The sequence below is a fragment of the Panthera onca genome, chromosome B1 (genome assembly GCF_046562875.1).
Source record: "Panthera onca isolate mPanOnc1 chromosome B1, mPanOnc1 haplotype 2, whole genome shotgun sequence".
Classification (NCBI taxonomy): domain Eukaryota; kingdom Metazoa; phylum Chordata; class Mammalia; order Carnivora; family Felidae; genus Panthera; species Panthera onca.
In genome coordinates, this window is record NC_138342.1 from 153880802 (window position 1) to 153904820 (window position 24019).

The 24019-nt window shown below is 40.2% G+C and overlaps 1 protein-coding gene across 4 annotated transcripts in view; it reads right to left on the reverse strand.

The window, feature by feature from the left end:
• MSRA (methionine sulfoxide reductase A) overlaps positions 1-24019 on the reverse strand; it is a 462376-nt gene that overhangs the window by 276631 nt on the left and 161726 nt on the right. For 3 of the 4 annotated variants that reach the window (XM_060653695.3, XM_060653694.3, XM_060653697.3), the window contains exon 2: positions 8979-9047. The exons of the other annotated variant lie outside the window; for it this stretch is intronic. In XM_060653695.3, the coding sequence (XP_060509678.1) occupies positions 8979-9047 (69 nt within the window). The remainder of the gene's footprint in view (positions 1-8978; positions 9048-24019) is intronic. 4 annotated transcript variants of the gene reach the window in all.

Sequence of the window (24019 nt, forward strand, 5' to 3'; positions counted from 1 at the left end):
ATTGAGCCCTGCATAGGGCTCCACACTGAGCGTGAAGCCTGCTTGAGATTATCTTTCTCCCTCTCCATCTGCCCTTCCCCAGCTCATGCTCTCTCTCTCTCTCTCTCTTTCTATAAAATAAAATAAAATAAAATAAAATAAAATAAAATAAAATAAAATAAAATAAAATAAAACAAAATAAACAAAATAAAACAAAACAAAACAAAATTAAATTTAAAAAATTAGATGATATGTGAGATTTGCTTTGAAATAACCTGAGATGGTGGAGAGCAACTGAGAATATACATGAAAAACACTCAGCCCTAACTGATAACCTGAAGCTGAATAAGGGAGGCTTCCTTATATCAGTTTATTTTTAGTATGTTTGAAATTTTTCACAATAAAAAACTAAAAGGTAAATATTTTTTAAAATCCATTAAAGAAATAATATTGATAGAAAATTCCTTATAAGATAACCAGTGTATTGATTGTTTTAGATGCATTACAAATAATTTATGGGTTAAGCCAGAGAAGCATACTGTGCAACCCGTCACAGTGTGTGGCCTAAATATTCCCTGGTGTGTGTCAGCAGTCCAAAGAAAAGAGCAGTGTGACCAACAGCTCACAAATCTCCTCATGCTGCTCACTCTAAAGGGTTAGCAGTAGTACTGTTGACTGTCTCACATTACAGTGTTCTCCTTACACATACCCTTAAAAGAAATTTCTTTCTGGTTCTAGAATCAGGAAATTTTAAGATTCCCCCAAGCATGAAGATTTTCAATATCAGTAAGTAAAACGTTGAAACCCATCACCACTTCACACATCGGGATGGCTATGGACAAACAAAATAACAAGTGTTGGCAGGGAGGTGAAGAAATTGGAATCCTTGTGCTTTGCCAGTGGGACTGTAAAATGGCTCAACCATTGTAGAAAATGGGTTGGCAGTTCCTCAAAAAGTACAACAGAGGATTACCATTTGATCCAGCAATTCCACTTCTAGGTATACTCATTAAAAGACTTGAAAGTAGGGTCTTCAAGAGATATTGGCACTTCCATGTTCATACCAGTATTATTCACAATAGCCAAAAGGTGGAAGCAACCCAAGTGTCCTTTGATAGATGAATGGATAAACAAAATGTGGTATATATGTTTGGTGGAATACTACTCAGCCTTAGAAAAGGAAGGAAATTCTGGGGCACCTGAATTCTGGGGCTTAGATGGTTAAGCATCCGACTTTGGCTCAGGTCATGATCTCACAGTTCATGAGTTCAAGCCCCTCACTGGGTGAGCTCGAACCCCACTTCAGGCTCCATGCTGACAGTGCAGAGCCTGCTTGGGATTCTCTTTCCCTCCCTCTCTCTCCCCCTCCCCCTGCCCCTTGCTCACTCACACTCTCTCTCTCTCTCTCAAAAATAAATAAAAATAAATAAATTCCGATACACATCACAACATGGATGAACCCTGAAGACAGTATGCCAAGTGAAATAAGCCAGTCACAAAAGAATAAATATTGAATGATTCCACTTATTGGAGATATCTAGAGTAGTGAAACTCACAGAGACAGAGAGTAGAATGAGGGTTGCTGGGGCTTGGTGGAGACAGAATCGAGAATAATTATTTAAGGTATACAGAATTTTAGTTGGGAAGATGAAAAAGTTCAGGAGATGGATGGTGGTGATGGCTGCACAGCCATGTGAATGTACTTAATGCCACTGAACTTTACATTTAAAGATGGTTAAAACGGCAAATTTTATATTATGTGTTTTACCACAATTTTTAAAAACGGAAACCAATCATACAACTAATTGGTCTTCACAATGCTGCTAGAAAATATAGAACCAAATCTGTGACCAACTTTAACAAATTATATTGTATCGTGGCACGTACTATTTGTATTTCATTTCTCATATTTTTCTTTGGTCTAACATTTAGCTAATTCTAATGTATGCAATTTTTCCATGTCTTGTATCTATTTTAATTTTCCTTTATTTTGTTTTATAACAAGGCCAAAGATAAATGATTGGGAAGAGTAAGAGCAAGAGAGAATATATTAGCTGTCTTATATCATCTGCAACATGGGGCTCAGTATTTTTCTTAAAAATGCTAGTTGAGCTAAACTGATTAACGATTGACTTCAGTTTTTGTCATTCTCCATATCTACATTTTTCTTCTAAAAAAGCTAACTCACAGAGAAGCAGTAGATACATAATTGTTTCTCTAGCACATCCTCTTGAGCATATTTTTTCGGTAGAAATTTAAGAAATTACTGCCATATAGGTAAAATAAATTCTATAAATCTTCATTTTCAAAAGTTTACAAAAAGTTGGTCAATTGGATGGTCACTATATACTAGCAATAACAGTGAAATAATTAGCCACAACTGATCAACTCAATAGGTGAGGCCAAAAGAGAAATCATGGCATTTTCTGAGAGCTCTGTGTTGATTCATAAGGAAGCAACCAGTCTCATTTAGACCCATAATGAGAGTGGCCTACTAGAAAGTTTTAACAAGGGCTGGTCAGTACTGGGCCAGTATTAGTTGAGTTCTCCACTAATGCAATCTGTTATCCTTCAAAATCCCTGAGTTATAGCGCTCATCAGGTATTATGCAAGAGAGATTATGGATCAAATGGAACTGACTAATGTTGGGGTCAATCGCCTGGGGCCTGGATCACAGCGCATTCTGGCTGAGGAGAGCAGGTGGCCTCCCGGGGAACACTGCACAGGCTGTCCTATGAGCAGCAGTGCCTGAGATCTGTCCCATCTGTCCCCCATACCCTAAATGCCTTGAGGCATTAGCTCATGACATTCTGAAAACAACCCTGTGAGGTAGACATTCTTCACCTCATTTTACAGATGAGGAATGGGGCTTAGAGCAGGTAAGGTACTTGTCTAGAGTCATGTACCAAGGTTTATCTGACTGCAAAGGCCTCTGTGAGTTCAGAATTATTTATAGACTCCTCCACAACTTTCATGTGTGTGGTGGGAGGTGGGGGGTAGAGCTTATTTTCTGGTTCTCACATGCATTCCAAATGGTTGAGGTTGGTGGATACACGATTATCAAACATTACTGGATTTGGGTTTACTCCTTTCTACGATGGGTTCAGTTCCATTCTCTAAGCACAAAAATCCCACCCACACTCCAGCTTCCCTATTCTAAATATATCCCTCTCTCACACCCTCCCTGCCCCCAGGATACCCTCTCCACCTCCACACCTGTGCTCTTCCTGACTGGGACGAGGTGTGCTGTGCCATAACAAGCAATGTCATACAATCCAAATGGGATTTTCAGGGAGGTCTCTTCCCCTCTCCCTGTATTATCTAACCTCTCCACGCTCAAAAAGGAAATAAAAATTGAGAACATCACACACACACACAAAAGATAAATAAAATAAAATATATCTTAAAACATGTCCCTAAATGACCAATTATTGTCCCTTGAAGGTGCTTCAGATTATCATGGGAGGAAGGCCTATTTTTGTTTCCCCAAGTGCCTCATCACTTAAGAAGTTTGCACCAGTTAGCAGCCTGCTGTTCTAACAGTCTTGTGAATTTAGATTGTTTAGTTAATTATAAACACATTTCAAAGTCATTCTTTCTGGCCTTTTTCCTAGAATGAGTGACTGCCACTCTACAGCTCACAGAATGGTCTTCAATGGTTTTCAGTCAAGGTTCAGGGAGAAATATGCCACACCGGGATTTGATTATTTACCAACATAATGTTGGATTCAAGCCAATGAGCCACCAATATATTTTCCTTTGAAGTCTGACATATTGCCTGCTGCTTTCAATGCTGTTTTCTTGGCTAGCAGACAAAATAACTGTGGCTGTTTCAAAATTCACCTCCAATTGAAGTCGGGGGAAAAAATGTCTTATGATTGGTTCATCTTACAGACATGGATCTCATTCTCCTTTGGAGTGCTCAAGGTGAGTCACTTGGACTGGGGTGCATCTGTGGCCCTAAAACAGTCACTAGCCCTTGCTCTGGAATCAGCCCTTCCACACACCTATTTGAGAAACAGTCTGGTAAATTCTTGGCACCTTGGCTATAAACAGAGATAAACAAGGTCATCAGCACATTTTCATGATGTCTTGGATTGTCTTTTGCTCCCTCTCATTTGAGAAGCCCTAAGAGAACCTGACAAAGAAAACATGTTTGAGATCACAGAGCCATTGCTGTCAGGATACTGAGAGCCTAAAAACCCACCCTAAGAATTCATGAAGATACTCCTAGTGTTGTCACTGATATCAATTCCTATACATTAAGATTCCTTGCTACAGAACCTTACCTTTCTGCAGACAGGCTTGGTGTGGGTTTCTAAATGATAGGATCAAAGAATTTCTTGCTAGAAGGAATTTTTTCAAAAGGGTTTAACATTCTGAAATAAAGTAAGTGCTCATTAATTGAGAAGAAAGACTCTTATATGCTATTTAGTCCCATTTTCCAATTTGTTAGGAATGACCACTCTATCATTTAAATACCTCTAGTGGTGGAGAACTCACCACCCTACGTTATTGGATACTATAAGTACAATATTAAAATTGCAAAGGCATGACCTGTGATGATCAATTCTCTATCTCTTATGAAAGAGCTATGAACCTGGTTTTATAAATATGAATTAACTTTCAATTTCAAGTCATTCAGAAAGATATAACAATATTTACTGAGGAAAATCTTGGAAGTTAGTGAAACTACTGGTGCTGATACTACATCATATATAATATAGTATAGTCTGCATTGTTTTTTTCACTTGTTTACTTCATTTTATATATCTAAGTTCAATTTCAACTTGACTCAATGTGTATTTATTACTCTTGGCACAATATTTTACAATATACACTCTTGGTTTTTTTTTTTTTCTTTTTTTTTTTTCTTTTTTTTTTCTTTTTTTTATTTTTTAATATATGAAATTTACTGTCAAATTGGTTTCCATAGCGGCACTCTCAACAATAGCCAAATTATGGAAAGAGCCTAAATGTCTATACACTCTTGTTATAGGGTGACATTATATCCCAATTGGCTGAAACCCTTCAGGTTTGCACCTCATTATCTAATGTAATTTTTAACAGCACCCTTTCACTCTCAAAAGTATACTACTTTGGATGACAAATTTTATGGCACGGTACTGTATTTTAAAGTTTTTAAAAGTTGTATTTCATTTTTTTAAGTTGTACTAAAAACATTCGCAAATTCACACATCTTCCCAACCCCCAGCTTCTCTGCATTTTCCTCAATTAATAAGTTTTTATTTTATTTGAAAATGATAAATCTTCTTGACTACAGAGTATATTTAATAAAATGAATAGTTGTTCTGTGCTTTATTTATTTATTTATTTTTTGTTCTGTGCTTTAAAAAAAAAAAAAACCACCACAGAATGGCTGGAGCCTCTGTGCTCTCTGCATGGATGGAGTGGCTCACTGCCAATGGGATGTCACTTTCATTAAGTTATTGAGAGCTGGAGAGAACCTTTCTAAGTCAGGCACAGCATGCTGGCAAATGTAATGTGGATGTGTCCTCATGCCCGAGAAAGCATTCCCTCCACTTGACCAGATTTCTTTCATCTTTGGGTGCCTCAGTTTCTCTGTCTCTAACAGAGCACAATAATGCCCACTTCACAGGGCTGTTGTAGGATTAAAGGGATGATAGCCATAGGGCACTGTCAGCCACCGGGAACAAAGGCATGAAGTAATTGCAAAATGTTCGGTTCTGCTTCTCCAGCTTGTGGAAAAAGGGCTCCCACTGACTTGAAAGACAGCATCATACACAGACGAGGAGAAGCCCACTGGGAGAGCAGAGCCTATTACCTTCATTATCATTGTCCTAAAGTACAGAGGAGAGAAAGAGCAACAAAGAAGCTTAAGAACTGTGGCCACACAAAAACAAGACGAGGACTAACAAATGGGCTACGAAAGAAAATCTGAAAAAATAAACATCTTAGCTTAAAAATAATCTGTGACGATTACATGCCAGAAACTAAGGGACACCTATATATTCTTTGGTCACGTGACACAATGACGCACTTGTGTATTTTTTACAATGGAGCGTACCCTGTCCTTTATACTTCCTTACATTATCCACTCTAAATGCCTAATGGCAGTTCAACGACCACTTTCAGAGTGGATTTAATTTAAAAGTTCCTATGTAGATAGCATTCTGTAAAGCATTTTCAAATGATTAACCAATAGATAATAAAATTGCAACTGGCGATACTATTTTGTCATAAAATATTAACACCTCCAAGGCTGAAGAGTAAGTTGGGACAACTAGAAAGTGCCACTGGTGTTTGGTGAGCTCACAGTCAAGTAGATGTAAGACATTCCCCTGTATATTAACACATGCTACTAAAATCAAATGGGTAAAAGTGATAAGTAGTAGGAGATGTCATTCCAAGCAGTATTTTCCCAGCAAAAGCTGTATGTCAAGAGTCCTTCAGCACACTCTGGGAATGCACAGAAATTCACAAATCAATTTGCTAAATTGGCTTGGCTGGAAATCGTGCATTTGTGCATGGATCCAGCTGAAAGACATTTCTGAATCTACCAGACTTGCCCACAGCTTCTTCAACCAGTGCTAAGAGTCAGGGGACATCATAAGAAGAGCGTGGGCTTCAGGGTTAGTTACACTTGGACTCTAATTCTCCCTCCACTATATCACTGGCTGAGTGACTTCGGGTAAGTCACATGAGCTCTCTGAGAAGAGGATTACATACTCATACCAGGATTGCAAGGTGCCAGGAGGATTAAATGTCCAACATATGTCAAAGAGCCAAGTGCTATATACTTGGTTTAACCTTTTCAGTAGAGCTATAAACAACCCAGAATGAGAGAAGCCCACCCCAAAAGCCATCTGCTCCTTCTCTTCACTGCAGGCCAGGTGGACAAGTGATATAAAATGAGAACAGTTTTTAAAACATTAATATAAAATGCTTGCACCTACTTAACCCAAATAGGGCCTTAATTTAAGCATCTGGAAGAGTCAAACTGAAGTTCTAATAATGTAAACATTCTTAGATGTCAAAAGATATTCTAGTTTACAATCTGTATATTTCTGAACTTGCAGAAATGATACACGATTCACCTCTTAAAACCACACACCTTGGCCACTCACAGTGGGTTTCCTGAGGACTGCCTATCGCCAGATAAGCCTTGGGTCTTGAATATGTAAGATGGAGAAGCAAAGGCAAGTGTCTCAGAGCAGTCAATTCTCATCCTATTGGTGAAAAATGCTAAAGCCTGGAAAGGGAAAGGTGCTTGCCCAAAGCCAAGCAATGCCACGGGTTAGGATTTTTAGGAAAGCCACTACAAACCAAAACTGTGACAAATTATAATAATAATCTCATCACAGAGCTTTATTCACTGATATTTCCAATTCTGTGGCCAAACAACATCCATACCTGCCTGGTGCTGGGTCTGTCCCTTGGGAAGGAAGCTCTCCTCTAATAGCAAAACAGAGGAAACCCTGCTAAGATAGGTTAGCCTTATTTTATATTGCCCAATATGACATGGAACTGAGTGTGTAACATGTCTGGGGGGTGAAAAATCTGAAATACAAAAAAAATTATCAAAATAACCCATTGCACACTGATGTGACATTTGCTGTCCCCTGGTAACTGTCCCCTGATAGTTTCAAACCTACAACTCCAGAAAAATGGCATCGTGTGAACATAAGTACACAGAGGAAAAGTAACAAAGCAAATATTTAGCACACATTTTTAGAGTGTCCATTATGCTTTTTTCTACAAAAATCAAATTCTCTGTTTAAATTTCTGAGCATAATAACTTCTAACCACTGATAAGCACATTTTAAAGGGTGCTAGCCCATATGGAGCAAGATTTACAAACACCCAGGCAGAATTAGTTCCCTATTTCATAACTCTCCAACCGTTAATCATCACTGATTACTAATTCTGGTTCCATCTCTGTGAATAAGTTAATACTTTATGCTGAATAGGCTAATTTAGAGGTGGGTGATCCTGAAGCTAATTTGCAGCTCAAGGAGAACTCCATGCTTTAAAGCAGCTTTACATCAAAAGCCTTACAGAAGAGGATCATCAAGACCAGGGTAGAATGGGAACTAGAAGAAGGCATAAAATCAGGGACTTCAGGTTTTTAGGATGGGAAAGACCATAAAACCTGTCTAAAGGCTGAGGGGAAGGATCCAGAAGCTACAAGAAAATGAAAATTCAGGGGACAGAGGAAGTGACCCCAGAGAGGGTGATAAGGGATGGACCCCAGGGCATTGCTGGAGGGAAGAGTGAGGGGGGAAGGCAAAAACAAGAGGAAAGAGGACGTCAGCAAGAAAAGGGAAGGAGGGAGAAAAGGAGGAAGGTAGGCAAAGAAAGTGCCAAGTGTAGGGACATTTTAAAGGAAGTTTAGGTGACATTAAATATGGAGGTAAGGAACAATGAATTAAAAAGGACCTCATCACCAAAAGGTTTGGAAGCTAACAGAGAAGTTCTGCTCAACCACATAATTGTATATGGTAAATATATACTCAGAGATTAGATTTTCTGTTTAAAACACTTTAATTAACTTCTTTTCTAAGGAATATGCTGAATTCATAATGGAGGAGAAAGAGATTATTCAATTAGATTGATTTTTGTGGAATAACAACTCAAAACTACTTGAATCCCAGCCTTTGACAAAGTTACGTATCAATGTGGCAGGTGGGGGGAGCCTTCAAGGAAAGAAAAACTCAAACTGTAAATTATCAGGTTAATTCACAGTGTGGACATAAGAAATAGCAAAGACAGAGTTTGATATTTGGTTTGCAAAGTGAGAAAAGAAAGCATATTAAATTCTATAGAATAATCTTTTCTGATCCCAGAAATACTAGGAACTCAATAGTTTTTTTTTTTTTTTTTTTTTTGGCTCCAATGACTTGTAAATATCTACAAGAGCCCAGATTTTGAAGCCCTGAGGACACTTGCTAAAACTCAGAAATTTGGCACTAGTCATTGCACACAATTTGGGTTTTCTTTCAGAGTTGATATCTTACCAAATACAGCCATCTGTGTTCCCTCTGGGAAAGGTTCAACTGTTCTATTGCCATTGACATGATGTTTGGCTAGAAAAAAAAAAGAGGGAGAGAAGGAAAGAAAGAAATACAAGTTAAGTGTAAAGTTCCACACACATACTAACACATGTCATTAAATGTGTCAAAGAGTCTATTTCTCATTTTTAGTTAGAAGTGGCACCAAAGCTTACCCTTTTTAAGAGAGCTCCAATTATTTTGTTTTTAGTCTCAGTGACTGAAGAGCCTAGAAATGATTTAGTTGAGTGTGTGGCTTTACAAAGAAGGGTGCCAGGGCCCGAGCTCATGCAGAGCCATACAGCTAGTGGCCACAGAGCCAGCCCAGCCCCAAAGCTCCCGACTCCTAGCCACAGGGCCCCATTGCACCAGGCCAGGTCCTAAAGAACAAGGAAGCTCCAGGTTCCAGGGAAAATTGGGGAGCCTTCATCTGAAGACTCTTGATGATCACAATATTGACCCAGTCAAGGAAGTGAGCCGTGAAGACAGCAGGATAACATCAGGGCCAATTTTCAAAAAATAGAATAGCAGAACACATCACTGCACTACAATTCAAGTACTATTTCCAGGAGCCACAGACACTTGGCTTCTTAAAGACAAGATGGATGTCCCAGTGCTTCTTACTACCTACCCTTCATCCACCCTGGTTCCCTCCACCAATCATCCTTCCCACCCTGTGCATATCAAGGACTTAGAAATAAAATGTGACCAGGTATTGGTTTTCCAGCATTAACTTGTTCTCAAAACCTCCCAAAATGCAGTCAGGTAGAGAAAATCTGAGTATGTCCAGCTATGAGTATTTTTAAAATATCCTCAGCAATTTTTGCATGTGGGCATTCATGTTGAAAATACATAAGAATGGCTCAGAAGCTTTGACACCGCATCACATAGCACATATATTTTGATTTCATGGGTCACATTAGATTTATGGAGCACTGGCAAGGGCTTAGCACCATAGCTAGGCTCTGAGGGGACTGGGGAGAGTAAGACACGGCCCTCTTGGAGAGTATAATTATCTTCAAGAGGTAAAAATGTCAAACTTTACCAGAAAGCTTACAATTATGTGCTAAGTCTTGGAATGGAGACTAAAGGTACTGTAAAAGTTCATGGCAGAGTAACAGCAAGCTGGGAAGTGGGAGCCAGCAACCTGGAGGAACTATAACTAGTGCAGAATCTTAAAGGAGAGGCAGGGTTTGGAAAGGCAGAGGGTGAGGAAGCACCTTGAATGAAAGCCAGGAGTGTGGATGTAACCAAGGCATCATCCAGGGCCAGAATAAAGTCTAGCCTGGGCATCGCCAAGGTGATATGTTGGGAGGCAGTGGCAAAGAAGGACAGATTGGTAGGCAGGGACCAGGTCATGGAAGGTCTTGAGAACCCCATCTAAGCTCAAAGGAACCCAAGGCAGGCCCTGCAGCACACTGCAAGTCTTTTGGAATCTGGAGGCTCAGCCAAGTTTAGACAATCTCTTCAGCATACCATCAATTCAGGGGCTCTCACTGGTTCCTAAGTAATGGTGGCACTATCCTAGGAACAGAAAACCTGGAGGAAGGGAAGAGGCTAGCCCAAGTCCCAGGTAGCCATGGGACCTTGTCAAGCACTCATTAATATTAGCACCCATTGGTTGCTAAATCCAAAGGAGTGTGATGAGGCTTGATGTCGAGGTCAGAGTTCTGTTCTATGGTCAGCTCCCCACAGTCCCTGCCAGCGGTTCTAAAAGTGTTTGCCTTTACACAAATCAAGAGTTTTAAACCCATTCAAACTCTTTGATCCACTCATCTCACTCATAAGAAACTCTCACTCTAAAGAAACATGGGGGGGGGGGGGGGGGGGAAGGTGACACACGTAGCAATATTTATTACTTACAATAATGAAATCTTAAAATCAACTTAATATCTAAAAGTACTAAAATTGCTTAGAAAATTATAGTTTGTGATTTATCAAAAGCATGGAAAAAAACCATGGAATATTATGCAACATATTTTATTTTTTTAATGTTTGTTTATTTTTGAGAGAGAGAGACAGAGTGTGAACAGGAGGAGAGACAGAGAGAGAGGGACACACAGAATCCAAAGCAGGCTCCAGGTTCTGAGCTGTCTGTCAGCACAGAGCCCGACGCGGGGCTTGAATTCACAAATGTGAGATCATGACCTGAGTCGAAGTCAGACACTTAATTGATCAAGCCACCGGGGTTGATGTAACATATTTTAAATACAGCATTTGAGAGTTATATAGAAATATATATAGAAATGTGAAAAAAATACTTGGGATAATGGTAATTGAATACAATCCTATTACAACACTAGAGGTAGATTATAATGACAACTAATTAAAATATGAATGCTTATAGGAAAAGAGAAATGCTGCTCTGGCAGAGAAACATACAAAAATAAAAATGACCAGGGTGATTATGCACGATATTTACCTTTAGTATTTTCCTTTGTTACTGTTAGATTCTTATTTTCTAAATGAAAATACGTTTGGAATTTTAAAAATCAATGAAATTATAGATTAAAAATTTTTTTTTTGCCACAGTAAGTACTTGGTTTCCCAGAACAAAGCTTATTTATAGCCAGTTGAAATGCTACACATTTACAATGAAAAGCGTACCCTATTTGACATCTCTTCTCAGACAGCTCAAAAGCACCTCCAACAAAAGATGACCTTCCACTCTAAACATGGTGCTCTTCCAGCATCCCCAACTCTGGGAATAAGACTGCCATTCTACTTTCTAGGCATCCTTGCCCATTCTCTAGCCCTCACTACCCACATCTAGTCTATCACCAAATCTAGTTAGTTTCACCTTCCAGACATCCAGAATCCTTCTACTTCTTCCCTTCACCATCCAAATTATTCCAATCCAAACTATCGTGGCCTCTTTGCCCAGACTCCTATGAATGCCTCTAGTTCATCTATGTCCCCTCTCCAATTCACTCTTCCCAGTGCAGTCACAATTACCTTTCAAAAAAGAAGGAAAAATTCTGACTGCATGACACAAACTCCCCAACCTTCTCCCACCTTCCATGGCTTCCCAATGCTCTTATGCTAAAGTGAAAACTCTAACATGGCCTTCAAGGACCCATGTGGTATGACCACCTCAGTCCCTCATTCCTTCTACCACAATCATGTGGCTTTCCTGGGACCAAAGGCCTTCTTCTACAACACTCACCAGAGCTGCACCTCACATTTAGTCATTACCTGGACAAGCAGACTATAAGCACAGGGAGGACAGGGCTCATAGCTCCTTTGGTTCACCATTTCTATAATTCTAGTCCAACAGGGACACAGCATAGGTTTCAATAAATAGCTGTTACATTAATGAAGGAAGAAAGAAACAGTATAAAAAGAGAGACTAAAAAGTCTTTCTTCAGCCATTATGAAAGCTTTATTATTTGCTATACTAATGACGTAGTTCTCTTTATACGTACATGTCCTTTACACAAAAATGATCATTGAAAATGATCTGGGCCAGGTGGCCCAGAGTCCAAGGAACTCCTCTCTGTTCTACTCTATAAATGTCTGCCCCTCTTCCCTCCCCATTCATCTTCTCTCATCTGACAAGGCGACAGTGCCGGTAGAGGCAGGAAGACTAAAAATGCTACTTGAACTGGAGAGGAAGGAGGAAGTTCATATGCAACTCTTGCCTCAATGCTAAGGTTCCCTTGGGCCCTGTCTTTTATTCTAGCACCTGAGGCCCAAAGATAACAGGGTCCATAAACCTGATTTTGAATTTTTTTTAATATTTATTTATTTTTGAGAGAGAGTACAAGCAAGGGAGGGACAGAGAGACAGAAAGAGAGAGAGAGAGAGACATACACAGAATTCGAAGCAGGCTCCAGGCTCTGAGCTATCAGCATGGAGCCCGACAGGGGGCTCAAACTCACGAACTGTGAGATCATGACCCAAGCCAAAGTTGGACGCTCAACCGAGCCACCCACGTGTCCCTGATTTTATATTTTCTTCTGAACTGCAGCTGAGTCAGTTACTAGACAGCAAAGACACAGCATCAGCCAAGAAGAGATAGCACAGTATCAGCAGCTAAGGCCATGGGCTCTGAAGCAAGACTGCCTTGACTTTGAGCCTCAGTGCTCCCACTTCCTAGCTGTTGGAATATGGCTTAGTTACTTAACCTCTTTATGCCTCAATTTCCTCATTTGTAAGAGTTTCCTCATTGTAAGTTTCCTCATTTGTACCTACCTTGTGAGCTGCTTTGAGAATTAAATTAGTTAATATATTTAAAGCACTTAGATCAGTGCCTGGCACTTGGTAAACACCTCTTAACTGTTACACTAGCATTATTATATGTGTGAACTTTATTTTTCACAAGATCCGAGTCAGGAATGACAACTACATGACACGTGATGTACCTCGCCTCCATTTCCATGCTCATGGAAGACATCACCAATCAACCAAAGCATACTTTCTTGGTCCCCAAATGTGACCACAGAATCTTTTCTCAACCTAGCATCCCATAGAGTCTCTTATTATTTAGATATATGTGTATGTATGATGAAATTCTTTTGTCATTCCTGGTCTAAGTGAATAAAACAGAAAAATGGACCAAAACAGAAGCCATTTTCCTTCTCGTTTCTATATGAAAAAATGCAATTAAAAAAAAAAAAAGATCCTTTGGAAATCTCCAAAATTCTATATACAGCTTTAGGGATAAAAGAACAGGGGGAAATCTGACTGCTACTTTCCATTCCATAATGCGAGAATGGTGAGTTCTTAAAAACCAAGCAATGGCAGTTCTACTCCTGGAAACCGAGGCTTAGCTCCCAAGGGCACTTTCCTATTGAAGCTCTGCTGAGGCAAGTATTTGGGGGACAAAGAACCAGAGATCCTTTAAACACATTAAATAGGTCAAATAAGATTGGGGGGGAGAGGGGCTAACTTGGGGACCTAATGAGCATTTTTTTTTCCAAAATTGGTGGCACATGTCACCACGGAAACAATCACACTGACTAAACAGAAAAGTCATTCATTGATTGGGTACTAACTATTGATTACCAGCAGAGCATGAAATGGAGACGGGAGAGGGTCACTGACAGGGACATCTGTTGCACAGCCACAGCAGGGTGGATGCTTCCAATCTGGCTAGATGGGCAGATGTCCCTGCCCCCACTCCATGGGGGCACGTTCCAAAGCCACACGCTCCAGGAAGACAACCTCTGCTGATGGCCATGACGTGTCCTCAGTCAAGGGTATATGAGGACAAGGAATAGATTTTCATTTATCTTGAAAGCCCAGTGCTTGTGGAACAGCGAGGTTAATTAGAGCAAGATTGGGTCAAAGTCAACTATCAGAGAGATTTTGAAGGGGATCTGGGGGACACGTTTAAAAGCTTCAGAAGATGATACTAACACATTTTTTTCTTTTGTTTTATGAATATCTAATGCACTTCAAACTTTGTGACTGTTTTATTCCTTGAAAATAATACAATGAAACTGTTCAATAATATACCTGCGATAATACAAATTCAGACATAAACCAACAGTGATTAGCTCCATGTCTTGTGCTCAAAGCGAGAGAGCTAAAATTTGTATCTTCTGGGTGAGGGGGAGAGTGCAGAGACGAGAGGTAAATGGTAGGAAGTGGGGGACTGCAGGGTGGGCCCCAGACCCTCCCTATCTCCTGTAGGGCCAATCCCCTCCAGTCTGGGTGATCATGGTTACACTCCCGAATTCAAGACTCCAGGAACTGTTTCTGCTATCCTGGGAGTCCTGGTCAGCTGCTGGACCCAGAACCATCCCAGGACTGGAACAGCCTTGTGTCCCAGTCACATTATTAATCCTGCAAACACCCAACCCATACTTGTCAAGTGTTACTATCAATCATTCATGCTGAGACAAAACCTATTGGTGATGATTAGCTTCAGCTGGGGCCCAGAGTAAGAGTACCTTTATTTCATTCATATGGTAATAAAAATCTGTCAAGCCCCAAAGCAATATATGGTCTCACATTCCCTCTCATTGTCTGTTTCTTTGTGGCTTTTTTGCCGGGTCACAAATTCCTGGGGTTCTCAAGGTACAAGTCAGGCTGGAATTAAGCAGGGTTCGTATTTGGCCCCCAAGTCCTAGCTTTGGACCAGCTTCTCCTGTCTCCAGTAAAGGGGCCCTGGATCACATTGACCGAGCATTCAGGGCCCTAGGTCCTGCCAAGCTGCCTTCCATAGCATTTTAAGGATGATCTGACAAGTGTGACTGTTGGTTTTTAAAGAAAGAGGAGTTGGAGTCCTGAGGGTGTGCCTGTCACCAGGTCACTGAAATATAGGACAGGTGCACTAGAAAAAGAGAGGTAATGATGCTTCTAGTCACCTATGCCCAGAGGCACTGTGGTTCTGTATTGTTCCTATACATTGTGGTCCTTTACACTTGCTATAATTTTTAGCTATGGTGTTTTAAGGTGAAAGTCAAGCCAGAGTGGGTTTTGGCCCCAACAATGTACTCTGTATGTGAGGAGAGAAAGACTGGGAAGTGAGGTGGCAGTGGGAATGCTACTGAGACACTGCTCAGCCTGAGGGCCAGCCTCTGCTCTCCATGCATCCTGTGTCCAAAGAAGTCTGTGTCTTTCATATCGACGGGTGAGGTGCACTACTAGAGGCAGATGGAATCTGTGGCTAGGAGAGGCTAGCAAGGAGCCCCCAGTAAAGGCAATGGTGGGAATGAGACAAAAGTCCTCAACTGACATGGGCAACGAGAGGTGAACTTTCCTCTCGTTGCTCTAGGAGGAGGGGAAGCCAGCCCTCAATGTCTTCCTCACATGGTGACCAACAACTATGTATGAATGGGAGCTGTTCTAAAAACAAAAGATAAGCTGCACAAAAAGCAGAAGAAAATCAGGTGGAACAGTTTATGATTGTAGCTCTAAGGAAAAAATTCATATATCACTCAGGATTTTATCCTCATGCCCTGACTGCTGTCCTTCCTTCAGTTAAATCCAACACAACTCCAGTCTCCCTTCTCCTTTCACTCCACATGCTGCAAACCTAAGCTGCATGTCTTAGCCAGGAAAGGAGCTGACACCCCAGGTCAAGCAGCTCTTGCACCTCCCAGTGTACCTCTGCTGAAGGTTGAACTTCACAATGTCAGAGCAGAACAGGGCAGCACAAGGCAGGGTCTAAACCCCAGCCCATGCAATAACACATTTTGAAGCATCAGCTAATACTTATGGCTGGGGTCTTTGGCTCGTATCCACAGGCAATTACATCTTGAGTGTTTAGTATGTGCAGGAAACCTGGTGTTGTGGGAACAAAGATAAATTTCATAGATCCCACACTAAGGATCTCCATTTAACCAACAAACTTGTTGAGAGAGCCCTAAGGGGAGATTTCCAGTCGAAAGAATGAGGCATTGAGGATAGGGCTGTGTTTTAAGAAGAGTAAGGCCTTATGCAAGCATGGGAAATTTTTATTTTTCACGAAGTGCCTGCTGTATTTTCTGAGGTCTGCTCAGTGCACAAGACCACAAGTGTGACTACAAACCTGGAACAGACACACCAAATGCACGCACCCTCAGACACGAGCCCTTTTCTGTTCCATAGAAAAACTGGCCTAGAATGATCCTACTGTGTTCCTGTGTCCCCTGGGGCCACAAGAGTGTCCTGGAGAGTGAAGGAAAGTGAACACAGAGGTACCTGCAACTAGAGTTCAGGAGGCAAGCCAGAGGCCCCAGAAACCAGCATCAGAAAGATTTTTGCACATGTCCCAAGCAGGCTACCACAATTCTGTAAAAGACAGCCATCTCACTGCCTTAGAGAAAGTGGAGAATGACAGAACACGCATCACACATAAAAAATTCTAAATATATAAACAACAAGTAAATACATGAATAGATGCTCAACCACACAAGATACTATTTTTAATTCATGAAAGTAGTGACCCTTACAAAGCAATGCTAGGTACCAGTGAAGGTGTAGGGAGATGGGCCTTCTCACGCACTACTCACTGAAGTGAGAATTCGACACAATACAAAATACAATCTATTTGGAAAGCAATCTGGCAATACGTGCCAAGAGCGTCAAAAGCATTTAGATCCCCAACCTAGTAATTCTAAGTGTAGGTACCTACCTTAGGAAATCAGAACTGAGACAAAGGTTTCCAAACATGCTGACAACAGAACTGCTTATAATAATGAGAAATTGTAAAGCAACCTAAGTGGCCCAACAAAAGGGAGATAATGAAGTAAATTATCAGACACAGTTCTAAGGTAGAATACTGCATACTAATTTTAAAAGTATGATCATAAATAGGTTTTGTTCATGGCATCAGAAGAGCAATAAGGTAAAGTTAAGTGGGAAAAAAAGCAAGATACAAAAAAGGATCTTACTCAATTAAGAATAAAGGCACAGAAAAATGATCAGAAGGAAACAGAATACAAAGGTAAAAGTGGCTACCTCTATATGCTGAGTTATGGCTGATTTTTCTTCCGTCTTTACGCTTCCAAATTTTTCTTGAGAAAATACTTCTTTGACAATCAGTAAACCATAAAAAGTAGAAAAAAACTAAAAGGGAAACTTGATAAAGAAGAAATCGAGATCCTATCAGGTATACTTTCAAGTTACAACAATCTAAACGTTTTCTCTCAGTGGAAACAGCAAGAGAAAGCATAAAATCTTCTTAAATGAAAATAGCCAATGAGCAGATTATTTCCTGATTAATCACATAAGGCCTCATCAAAGGGCCCTTTTCACTGCAGTTTTAAATACCTCGAACTCTCTGTCTTGCTCCTGAAGACACTGCCCCCTAAGTGATTATCGCTGGAGCTGTCCTGGGGCTACCAGACTAATTCAAGTCAGCTGTATCTCAGGCCTGTTAGATCCTCTCTGATGAGGGCCATCTCAGACGTTGTCCCTCACTTGGGTAGGGCTCATGAGCTACTGAAATCATAGGTAGGCATGCAAGAAAAGGTGAATGAAGGTTGACAGAGGAACGGGGGGCAGGGCGGGTATATCCACCCCAGTAGGTCAAGGCACAGGGATCTACATCCTGCCCCATTAACATCACAGTTCAGAAGACAACTACTGAACACCAGTCATGTGCCAGGCACTGGGTTTACCGTCGGTGTCACAAAAATAGTAAGACAAGGGGTGCCTGGCTGGCTCAGTAAAGCATGTGACTCTTGATCTCAGGGTTGTGAGCTCGAGCCCCACGTTGGGCATGGAGCCTACTTAAAGATTTTTTAAAAAATCTTTAACAAAAATAGTAAGACAATGCCTGTCTTCTCCTTATCCTTCACTGACCACCAACCAGCCCCCTTCTTAGGGCTGCTGATCAGGTTTACCTAGACAAGGCTTCTGTGTTAGCAGCACTGCCTACAGCTCTTAATGCATCCACCCTGTTATCAGACTACATGAGTTCCCACACTACATTATCCCCAAAAAGCATTCCATTATCGTTCATTTCATTTTTAGAAGAATTCCATTTTTACCTTTGTAATGGTGTTATTAGTTACCACATTTAGGAACCATGTCTAACTTAGGCATCTGTGATATGTATATAATATTAACTGATGGAAAATTTCCACCTGACTTTTATAAAAATTTCCCCGCCCCCTCTTAAGCCATGTAATTCCTAATGACTACCAAAATTAGATAATTTTGAGAACTTAAATTCCATTTAAAATAAAGTTATTTTAAGGATTAAAATCTATATGTCATCCTGATGAATGTGACATCTCTGTGAATAGGACAGTTGAAAACAGTTGTACTAAAAAATGGGACTGTACACCAAAATGATCTTATTTTATTCTAAAGTACATGCTTCTTACTGATCCTAAAACATGTTTGGATTTATAAGATGGGTGTTAAACATAACTATAAAGGATCACATAGAAATCGTACTTTTTAGTATTGTTTTAAAAACTTTGCCCTTCAAAGACCTGTAGGGGACCCTGGCTTCCCTGGCTGCTATTGCTTTGGTCCCTTACTCATAGATGAAGCAAAATTATTTACAATTTCCCCAGCATTTGTCAATGTCAATTCTGCCACATTAAAATAATCAATGTTGTGCAGAGTATCCAAGTCCTGTGAATGTAATTCTGGCAAGAGACCACAGAGATGTTTTCTCAACCCATCATCAGAGTGCTAGGATCACTTTGGGGCCCAACTGTATGCTTCTGATACTCTTAAGTCGGCTTTTACAAATGGTTGTGTACACCACATGGAAATGCAGCAGCCACAGCATGCAGCAGACCTTCTTTCTTCTTCCTTGTGAATGTGTCAGCAGCCTTCAGCAGGAAGCACATTGCCCCTCAATGGCACATAGGCTGCCTGAAGGTTGCAAGAGGCACAGTCAGCTGTCAGTCAGCCAATGGGCAGGAACAGTCCAGTACCTCCCCCTTCCCTCCACCCCCACCCCCTCTGACAGTGATAAATGATCAGGCCCTCTGCTCAGCTGAGCCTGACGGGCCCAGACCTCCCCTTGCAATCTGTTCCAGACCAACACCAACCTTTCCCCCCAACAACCCCCATCAGCACTACAAAGGGGCCTGCTACAGGGTTAAGGTCAGATCTGTTTGCTTCTTATTGCTGTTCTTTCAGGAAAAGGAATTATGACTTTATTTCTAAATGGAAGCTCCTAATCAAAAATGGAATATGTTGTTGTAAACCTTACAGGAAACTTGTCTCAACTCTCTCCTTACATTAAAAATGAAGGAGATACAGCTAAATATGGAACTTTAAGAAGAAAGAGGAATAGTCATAGATATAAACATAAATGTCAACTTAACTTCCATTCAAATCAATAAGCTTTCCACTTATTAAATTATTATCTGTTGGTGGGGGTAAGGAGAAGGAGACAAAAGATTCTAAGGGGAATAAAATATTGAGAAAGAGACCGAACATTGACACTGAATATTAACAAGATTCATCAGAGATTAGCTTCTATAGAACATTTAGCTCATGTACAAAGTCATTTCAGGATTGTCTATAAAAAGATTGGCACCAACTTTTGCATAAAATCATCTCTGCCATGGAATAATATGTACCCATTATAAAGAATAAGACAGCTCTACAGGTAAGGACATGGACCTATAAGACACACCATTCATGGGGGGGGGGGGGGGGAATAAATCAACAAGTAGGGTAAGGTGTATAATGCGCTACAGTTTATTTTTGTTTTCAACATTCTGTCTTTACTTTCTGAACTTTGGTCCATGTGATGTAATACATTTTCAAAAATAGAAATAGAAAAGTATTTTAAATGTCCCCAGTCTTTGCTACTCGGTGATTAGCCCTGCAACCCAAGAACCTCTTCCCAGGGCAGAGGTGCCATGCTGAGACACACGGTGGCCAGTGGCAGGCTAGCAGCCCCTGGGCTTGGATCAGCATGACACTTACATTTTATCTAGACCCAGGACAAATGTCAAAGACAATCTCACCTGAATCTCAGCAGAACTGTTTGCACCAGCTTTAAAATTCTCAGTAGTTTACAGCATCCCAAAAGGCCTCAAGATAGAGACACCACTCCATTTCCTCCCTAAAATTGATCAGCATTCTCCAAAGCAATATGTTAAATGTCCTCTTTTTAAGAGGGAAAGGATTTTAAGAGGATCAATCATTTCAAAGTTTGGATGAAATTTAAACATTATTTACTTAAAAATAAAATACAAGGTGTTTCCAGATTTATCTTTTCTTTTTTTTTTAGAGGAAAGAGAAGAGAGAGGGAGAGAAAGGGAAGGAGAGACTGAGGGAAGGAGGGAGGGAGGGAGGGAGGGAGGGAGGGAGACCAACACAACAGCCAGTATTTTGCCTTTCTGGAATTTGGTACATATTTTAATCATTTCTATGTTCTTCCTGCTTCTCATCCTGTTTCTCCTTCCCTTGTAATTTTCCTTCACAATAGAAGATAAGGGTATTTTAAAATCTATTTTAGATTTACTGAATAGAGATTATGCTCACCATTCCTAATTTTAAACGTGGTTGAAACATTTTACATTGCCCTCAAAAAAGGGAAATGAAGTTTTTACTATGAAGCCTTCAACTGATTTTCAATAAGTCAGTGAATTTTTTTTTAATCCAGCTCTTATTAGATAAACAGTACATGAAACTCATCTACTATGAAAATTTCACTGAAGGATCTGTCATTGGGAAAGAGCAGGCCTGGTCACATGGCTGATTAAGGGAAACTGAATAACCCAGTACATATTCACATTAAGAAACATGGTAGACACAATCTTCAACTATGGTTCTACAAATGACACAGAAAGGCATTTTATGACTTCTTTTTAATACTCGTCTCCCATTAAAGAGTGATGCAAAACAGAACATCTTAACTTAGGGGAGTTAAGTGGAAATAAGAGTGGCTCTTAAAACATGCCTTTGGTCATCTGACTTAATAAAGGGATAGAGATTTAGAGCTGGCAGCGCAGAGCCCTATTTAGTTATCTGCCTTGAATATATGCTCAAGCAGCCCCTTGGATATTCAAGTGATGGGTTGATTCCTAGATGAATTCTCTAATGATTGACTGCAGTACTGCTGAATCCAACAAGAGCCATGTCTGAAAATGTCAAGTATGTGGGAGGCCAAAGCAAGCAGAGGTCTGAATGGTGGAAGGCCATCAGCTTCTCTATATATATGGGCTAAAGGAGGTGTAAGGCCAAAACTGTTTCCCATGTACTAAATCAATCTGTTTTTGGAAATACCTGATTGAGACTCCAGAATCCTGTAAAAGGAGATGGCTATGGCCTGGCATAACTCAACTGTAAAGGGACTTCAGTGCAGGCCCTGCAGGAAATCTGTATTAGATATGTCTTGATAGGTCTGCCAGGCTCTTAATGCTAAGAGTGAATTATAGTAATCTCTATTTTCTGTCACTTTATCTCCCCAAAAGGCTGATAGTTCAAAATGTAAACTACTTTGGGAAAGGTAGCTGAGAGGACGCAGTGAAACACAGGCAAGTCTCCAACTTAAAAATGAGTCACATTTCAAAAGATGTTTATAAGATGGACATTCAAAACACACACAAAAGATGTGAATGTGAAAAACACATTCAAAAGATGTGTTTATAAGATGGACATCTGGGATATAGAATCCATTTTCTTATGAACACGCTGCTATAAATGGTGGTAAGCTAGCCCACAAGGGCCTACTCAACTTATAATGAGTCGTAAGTAGAACTCTTTCCTAGGATTCTAACCACCCATTTATGGGATACTGCCTCCATGTGAAAATATACTCTACATTCTACCCCACAAACATCAAGAACACACCCTTTTATACTGGCCAAGTTGGTTACAGGCCACAAGCAGAGAAAAGAAAACATTTTCCTACTTTCCCAAGCTGCCCAACTGCTATCTCAACCATAGAAAAAATCTCCACTTTATTCATCACTATGGAAAGGAAGTTTCCTCCCAAGGAGAAGAGGATATAAGCCCCTTGTTGCACAAGAATCACTTTCAAATGCAAAATACATTCTAAATGCAGTGGTCTTATTTCAGATAACAGTGTAAAGCTGGGTAGTTCTGACTCAAGGTCTCCCACAGGCTGGAATCAAAGTGTTGGCTGGGGCTGCACTCTCACCCAAAAGCTCAACCAGGCCAGGACTATTCTCAAGCTCATTTGTATGCAGGCCTCAGTGAGCTTGAGAGCAGATCCCCCACCCTGGTTGGGCCTTCAGAAGATGCAGCAGAGCTGACATCTTGATCACAACCTTATGAGAAACCCTTATCCAGGGGTATCCAGATAAACCATACCCATATTCCTGACCCAAAGAAACTGTGAGATAATACACGATTGTTCTTTTATGCTGCTATGCTTGGGGACAATTGATTATATAGCCGTAGATAACTAATACACTAATATGTTCTAATAAAGGAAAAATAACATAAATTGTAGCAACTGACAACTAATGACATAAACCAGGAAATCAAACCATCTTTCATAGAGCTGTTTTCTACACACAGCAAAGATATTTCCAGTAGCTGATTTCCAAGTCAACTCTTGGCATGTGATCCATTTCTAAGTTGGAGACGATTTCTATGTAATTTATTTTCTCCACAAACTTTATTCCCTAGTGTTCTGGGATTGCTAAAACAGGCATTCTTGAACTACTAAAGCCTAGGAATAGTGTATAAAGTATCGGAGTAAGGCTCTTAGCACTTCTGAAATAACTCTGGCAATTTTTATTCATTTGCATTATCCAGAGAACTGCTAGTTGCTTTTCCTGCTGTTTTGTTTGGAGAAGTTATATCTCTGCCTCATAGGGCTTACAAACACAATGAAGAAAAATGTTTTTCCAAAATTCCCAGGAAAGCTAAATTTAAATTCATGCCAAAGGCCCTAACTGCAATGGAGAAAGTGTTCTGTATTTTGATGCAGTTTTGTTTGGTTGGTTGAGTCTGGGTGCTTTTTTCTCTGACTGCATGGAAGTAAGAAGATGGCTGGATCATTTCTATTCACCATGGCACCTATAAGAAATACAGGTTTTCCTCTTTTCTATGAGAATAAAAATCAACTCTAAAAATCAAAATTGTTGCTGATATTAAACTAGGATTTTTATTAGCCTGGATACTTCATCCATAATAGCTTAAGGTCATAGTACTTCTATTCTAAACAGAAAAATAGTAAGATCCTATTGTATCCTGTGCTTACTGTACTTCAAGAAATTCTTTAAACATCTCTGCCAACAACCACAAAACACTGGAAGAGTCAAGCTGAAACTGATCATTTCAGTGGTGCAGGAAACCATGTCCCTGGCTCATTGTTTGCCAAATTTCAGTTCTTACAGAAATATCACTCATCACATTCTGGTCTTCCCTTCCCTCATTTTAGTTAATACCCAGGTTAAAACACATGGGCAGTAATGTGAGTGAGAGGAGATGAAAAAGTACCAGTTAAATATAGAGCAATGTCTCCTACAAAATCCACAGGTCACAAAAGTCTCAACTCAGAAAGTTCCTATGCAGAAGTCTGTGTCCAATCAGGAGATAGAAACCACACAGTAGGTTGAGCAGGAAAAGTCTACCGTAAGGAATATTAACTATGATTAAAAAGCAAGTATACAATCTAAGGT